Here is a 6,845-nt window from a genome sequence, read left to right on the forward strand (position 1 = left end):
CCAAAGGGCATATGTATGCATTCAAGTCCTTGAATGTGGTCCTGTATGCAAATGTGTGTACACAACTATGGATACCATCTGTATACGCGTGCAGTTTTGTGTCTATATATGTGGGCTTGCAAATGGGACTGGGTATGCAAGCATATCTGGACCCATGTGCACACGTGTATACGAGGGTAAGTCTGTGTCTGTGTGTATACATGCGTGCAAGGACATACACATACATTTAAGTATGTGTTCCTGCATGCAAGCACATGCACATGAAGTTGACATGGTCTCTGTCCATGTGCGCAATGATGTATCTGTGTGCACAAGTGTGTGTGTGCCAGTGTGCAGATACATCCGGATATGCATGCAAGTCTAGATGTGTGTGCATGTGTGTGTGTTCTCTGAACAGACAGGGGCCTGGACCCCCACATGTGTGCCCATGAGCATATGCCTGCATGCACAGAGGTCTCAGCATGTAGGGAGCTGGGGGGCGTGGGGCTGGCGGGCTGCAGACTCCAGGAGAGAATCTGACAGACAAGGCTTGCCGCAGCCCCCAGCCCCGGGAGCCTGTTTTCCAGCCTGCAGAAGCTGTGAGCCTGTGAACTCATCTTATATTAATAGCTGCTGTCTCCTCACTTATTGCAGGGAGAGGCGGTCATGGCCCCGGCGGGGGCTCAGCACTCAGGGCTGCCCCCCTCCCGCACACAGGACCTGGGAAGAAGAGGAGGGACAGGCCCTGCCCCCACCCTAGGGCCTACCCCAGCAGGAAGGCAGGGCTCTGGGGCCCAGCTCTTGCCTCTCACCCTTCAGGGAGCCCACACTGCCCAGCTCACCCTCCTGGGCCTCTGTAGTTGGGTAGGATCAGGCATAGGTTTGGAAAACTGGCAGAAGCAGAGAGGCTGGACGGTTTGGCTGCCCCCTCAAACACACACATGCACACGCACACGCACATGCACATGGGCATGTGGTGCCAAGCAGCCCCAGGCTGAGCACCAGATGAGTCTGAGGCTGAAAGAGACATAGAAGGCTTCAGTTTGAGGGGGCAGACATGTCCCTTCTCTCAGGGACCCTCAGTTGGAGAGGACACACAGCCCTGCCTTCAGGGGCCCCCATTCTGATGAGAAAAGCGAGACTTCTCTACAAATGTTTCCTCAGGAGAAGTATAGCAAGGGGTGTTGTATACCACATCTTCACAGCCATAGGAGTGCTCAGCCGAGGAGGCTTCCTGGAGGAGGCATGGGGCTGGGGTACAGGGAGGACCTGAGTTGTACCTGCAGAATCCTGGGAGGAGGGAGAAGCCAGCCAGCCCCATCACACACACAGGCTCCAATCTGAGGGCAGATTCGGACACCTCTCAGGACGGGCCCGGGACCCAAGGCAGAGATCCCAGATGTAGGTTCCCAGAAATGCCTCAGATCCACCACACAACCACACCCAGACAGACAGAGGAGGACCCACAGCATGAGGGTCTCCCACAGGCCCTCCCAGACACGAGGATGACAAGCAGCAGGCCCCGCTGGGCCTGGAGCCAGAAGCTGGGAGGGGGAAGCAAAGGACTGAGCCGCCCAGGGTAGGATGGGCACTAGGCCCCTCTCCTTCTGGACTGTGGCAGGAGATGCTCAGGAGTGTGGTGGAGGAAGCAAAGAGGCTCCTCCCTAAGGTCTGGAGGTAGCCTGGAGACCCCCAACTGTTCCCCAGCCCGGGGACAGGCCTTCCGGCACAGGTTTCCATGCTTGCTGTTTCTGAGCTACTTCTGAAACCCACTCCGTCAGCCAGGAAAGAACCAGATTTGGAGTCAAATGGACCTGGGTTCAAATCCCAGCTCAACTCCTAACTGACTGTGTGACTTTAGGAAAATCAAACGTCCCCTTCAGTGAGGCCTATCTCGGCCCCTTATTTAAAGATGACTCGCACTCCCTGTGCCCCTTCCCTACTTTATTTTTCTCTGAGGACTTATTGCTCTCTGATATTACCTTGTTTTTAACTTGTCTTTTTACTACTGGCTGTCCTGGCTACAATTTAAGCTGTCCACGAGGACAGCAGTGAACGAATGGAGGCACATTAATCTCAGAGCCTCAGCTCCCTTTTCCGTAAAATGGGGAGAACTATAGTCTCACCTCTTGGACCATGGTGATAGTGTGTGAACTGTGTGGCCCGAAGCTTGGCAAGGGGGAGCTGCTTGCTGAGTGGGGGTCTTTTCCCAGGGAACTTCCAGGAAGATGGGGAGAGAAGATAAGGCTCCACTTGACCTGGAGGGGCCTCCCCACTTTGTGCCTGACCGCAGCTGTGTAGCTCAGTCCAGGCCTGCCCTCCACCAGCTCTGAGCCAGCCGCTGTTGGCATGTCCACGCTCCTTGGATTCCTGTGGCCACTGTTGGAGAGGATTCCTGTCTTAAATACCAGGCAAAAGAGCTCTGGCCAGGGAAATGGAGAAGGACATGAGTCCCAGGCCGGCACAGCTGTGTGAGTTTGAGCAAGTGGCTGTTCCTCTTGGGGCCTCAGTCTCCTCATCTGTACAATGGAGGGGTGGGCCAGAATGCTCTGAGGGCCCCACCTGCAGGCTTTGCTCACCTGTGAGGCCTGGGAGGCTGGGAGGCTTGGCTAGTCAGAGCTACCTCTTCAGCCACACCCTAAACCTGCTCCTGCCCGTGCCTGTGAACACATTCTTTCTGGTTCCAAAACACCCATACCTCAGGGTCCTGCACACTTGTGTCCTCAGATGCATACAAGGGCACATGCGTACACTTACCATCACTCGTTTTTGCATAGAAAGAAGCTCTTTCAGCTCCAGAATGACCATACCCCATCCCACCACCTCCCAAATTTGGCTGCTGGCTCTGAGAATGAACCCCAACACAAGTCAGGGTCCAGAATGTCCTAAGTCCCAGGCTTGGGAAAGAAGGAGATAAAAGGCCATTGGTCAGTTGGCAGAGCACAGGTTCTAGACACAGGTGTTCCCTTAGGCCAGTCATCCACCCTCTCTCAGCCTCAGTTTCCTCATCTGTAAAATGGAGACGATATTACCTGTGCCATGGGTGCTTGCTAGGCATGAATGTGGTAACATACACATAGCACGGTGCCCAGCACACAGTCAACACTGTGGTTAGAAGGGGCTATTGTTATTAAGGCAACTGACGTGCTTTGAACATATACTTCATGCCAAAGCCCCAGACTCAAGCTAATGTGGGAAGGATGTGGGCATCCTCAACCCAGGAAGGGTCCAGCCCCCTGGTTCCTGTCCCCAGGGGGAGGTGCCTGAGTCTGAGCAGAGGGGCCCATCAGATTGGCATCCTGGAGAGGGGGTGTCACCTGCCAGCCACACTCCACCTTGGGTCTTCAGCACTCAGGCCCCCAGTCCTTGCCTAATACTCCTATTCCAGGCTCTCCCCCATCAGGCCCCACTCCACCCTCTCCACAAACACACTCACAGAAACATATTTATCACAAAATCATTTTTTATTGAAGGTTGGGTCAGGGACAGGAATAGGGAAGCACTGGGAGCCATACCCCGGTTGGCAGAGGGGTCAGGTGGTGTTGGCTCGCGCACTGCCTCCTCTAGGGCACCGCACGGTGAAGCCTGGTCCCAAGCCCCTGTTGTGTGGCACTGGATAGCAGGCTGGAGTGGAGTTGGGGCTGTTGCGCGGTCTGGTCCCGGCTGCAGTTTCCCCCAAATGGCCACCAGAGGGCAGCCGGCCCCCAGCGCAGAGGAATTCTCGGTTGCTCAGGTGATGGCTTCTTAAAAAAATAAAAAACCAGAGGCTGGTGTATTCCCCCTGCAAACCCGAGGGGGGCGGGCCTGGGGAGAAGGCTCTGGTTTCTATGATCTCTTCGATAAAAAATAAGCAAAAATAATAACAAAATACATGGTTTCTCTTTCTCCCTTCCCCCCTCTAGGAACTGAGGTCAGAAATGGGGGTGTGGGGACTAGGAGTACGCTGGTATGGCCTGGATTTCAAGGTGTGGGTCTCTTTTTTTTCCCCTTACCACCCAGAAATAAATTCATAAATAAATAAATCAATCATAAATAGATACTCTCTTTGTGCACTTATATATAGATAAATCTTTCTCTCTTTGTCCTGTCTAGACAACTGAGTGACTAACCTCTCTGACTCTTTAGCTCAGAAACTTGAAAGTAAAGTGACATGCTCAAGGTCAAGGGAGGGGAAAGATCAGGGACTTGGAATGGCACTGTAAAACACTCAGCAGCATTCTGGAACTCCAAGGCTGTGAGACATTTCTGAGTGGAACCCTGACCACCTGAACATTCTAGAACCATGGAGCCAGCTGGGCCCTGGAGGGATCTGAACAGAATACTGTGAAACACCCAATGTCCTAGAACTCCAGAACCAGCTGGGTCTTGGGGGTGTGGAGCTGGAGGGTTGGATTGAAGTCCTGGAGGACCTAACATTCTGGAATTCTGTAGTGATGAGGGCTGAAGGGTCACCAGGATGCGACTAGACATCACTGGGGGAACGGGATCGGAAAAGGATCTTGGAAGAAGAACAGCCGCAGCAGACGGCCCACAACACCTTCTGCACGTCCTGGTTGCGGAAGGCATAGATGATGGGGTTGATCATGGAGTTGTAGGTGGCAGGGAGAAGGGTGAGATAGGTGTAGAGGGGCAGGGAGTGGGCATCACCCAGCAGGCAGTAGACAGTGAAGGGCAGCCAGCAGGCGGCAAAGGCGCCAAGCACCACGGCCAGTGTGGCGATGCCCTTGCGGGTGGCCACGTAGTGGGTGGCGGGCAGCAGGTGCCTCTGGAGGGCAATCTGCTGGGCATGGCGGCAGACGATGCGGCAGATCTGGGCATAGAGCTGCAGCATGATGCCAAACACCATGAAGAAGGCAACAGCCAGGACCACCAGATGGTTCTTGGAGAATGGATATACCACGCCACACGTGGCCCGGGCATCCCTGCAGTTCCAGGCCAGCACAGGCAGCAGCCCCAGGCCCAGTGCGCCCCCCCACACTAGGGCCAGCATCACATAGGTCCGTGTCACGGTTGTCTCTGAGTAGTAGGTGAGGGCATTGTACAGAGAAAGATAGCGATCAACGGTGATGGCCAGTAGACTGCCAACGCTGGCGGTAAAGGCCATCGCCAGGACGCCAACCAGCACCAGGCTCATCTCCTCTGAGCCAATGCAGAAGACAGCGGCAAAGTGCAGGACCAGCCCCAGGCCTGCCAGCAGGTCTGCCACGGCCAGGTTGCCCACCAGCAGGAACATGGGGGCACGGAAGGCAGGAGTGCCCACAATGATGGCCACCACCAGCGCGTTCTCACAGGACACCAGGGTGCCCGAGATGCACAGCACTACGTCCCAGGCCTTGGGTGAGGGCAGCGGTGCAGCTGGGCCTGTGGTCCCCTCTGCTGAGCCCACACTGCTGACGTTCACGTTGCCTGGGCCAGCAGAGAGCCAAGCCAGGGGGCTGCTTGCACCCCACAGCATGGTACCTGTAGAAGAAAGGCCCTGTGAAAAGCTGGCTGGGCTGAGTGCTGGGTGGAGGGGTCTGGAGGGAGTGAGGGGCACCTCAGGATACATGGCGGGGGTCTCTCCTCAGGATAACTGGCTGGTCCCAATGCCTTGTCCCCCAACTCATGCCCCAGGGCTCCTTCCAGGATGCCTTTGTCCTCTCCCATGCCCCCTGGCCAGCAGGATCCCTGCCCTGGGTCTCTTCACTCTCCCTTCCAACTTCCTGGGTTCTGTAGGCCTCTTTCTCCCACGTGTGTGACGACAAGAGAACCAGATGAAGGACTCCCATCAACGGATGGGAGCTCATAGGATCCAGGAGATGCCGGGAAAGACCCAGGACTGGGGAGGGAAACACATCTCAAGACTGATAGCAAGGCTGCTCCCTTCCTATGAGGGAGGATGACGCTCAGTTTCCGAGGCTGCCAGACCCCTCACGATTCTCAGTACTGATAGCCCCAGGCTCCGCCCCCAGGGAATGCGCGTGAAGCTTCTGCCGCCCCTCCCGGCGCGCCGCCCCCCCCCCCCCCGCCCCCGGCAACCCGCACTCCTGGGGTAATAACACCTAGGAACTCAGCCCCCCCAAAATCCCCTCCCCTCTAACACACACCTGCCCAGACTTCTGTCCCAGGCCAGACCCCTCTCTCTGCCTGAACCATTGGGTCTTTGGAACAGATACCCTCTCCTGGAAGTCTGGATCCGGAGTCAGATCCCTCCTGCCCAGACACTGGATCTTGGGCCTGCAGCCCAGATGTCTGGATCCCTAAGTCAGACACCTCCTCCTGCTTGGACGCCTGGGTCCCTGCCCCAGAAGCCTCCTGCTGGCCCAACCTTAGATGACCCTCAGTCCCTCCAGGACCTCGGGTCCGTGTAGGAGTGCTCATCCCCCGTCGGGTCACCCAGCTGACAGCTCTCAGCATCCGGACAGTGGGTCCTCGCCTGCTAGCCCAGAATCTGGGTTCCCGGTCTCGACCTCCGACCCCGGCTAGCTCGCCGGCCCAGCGTCCCAGCATCCTGCGTGCCCTCTCTGACGCCTGCCGCCCGCAGCGGGTCCCGCTACTCACCTCTCGGGACCGGGCGCGGCTGGGCCGCGGGGAGGTTCCGCTCGGGTCCGGACGGTGCAAGGTGTGCGCGGACCCCGAGAAGCCCCCGCGGCCGCGGGAGACGCGGCGTGAGTCACCCGGCCCCGCCCCGCCCCGCCCCCGGCCACCGGTTCGGTGACGTCAGCGGCCTGGCCAGCCAATGGGCGCGTCGCGCTGGAGCGCAGGGCGCGTCGCGCGGCATAGTAATGAGGCCTCGCGCCGCCCGCTCCCCCATTCATAAAAAGCGACCGTGGCCGCAGCCCCGCCCCCTCCCGAGTCGGCCCGCGCTGTCCTTGACGCGGCGCCCT

The 6,845-nt window shown here is 57.5% G+C and overlaps 1 protein-coding gene across 1 annotated transcript; it reads right to left on the minus strand.

Annotated features, from left to right (window-relative positions):
* Nucleotides 1-2,191: 2,191 nt before the first annotated feature.
* GPR3 (G protein-coupled receptor 3) lies at nt 2,192-6,648 on the minus strand. Its single transcript, XM_044770137.2, has 2 exons — nt 6,520-6,648; nt 2,192-5,439 (listed from the first exon to the last, which is right to left on the minus strand). Exon 2 carries the CDS (start codon nt 5,432-5,434, stop codon nt 4,442-4,444), a length of 993 nt encoding a protein of 330 aa, XP_044626072.1. The 5' UTR covers nt 5,435-5,439; nt 6,520-6,648; the 3' UTR covers nt 2,192-4,441.
* Between the last annotated feature and the right edge of the window lie 197 nt (nt 6,649-6,845).

This window comes from Equus asinus, chromosome 5 (assembly GCF_041296235.1).
Source record: "Equus asinus isolate D_3611 breed Donkey chromosome 5, EquAss-T2T_v2, whole genome shotgun sequence".
Taxonomy (NCBI): Eukaryota; Metazoa; Chordata; class Mammalia; order Perissodactyla; family Equidae; genus Equus; species Equus asinus.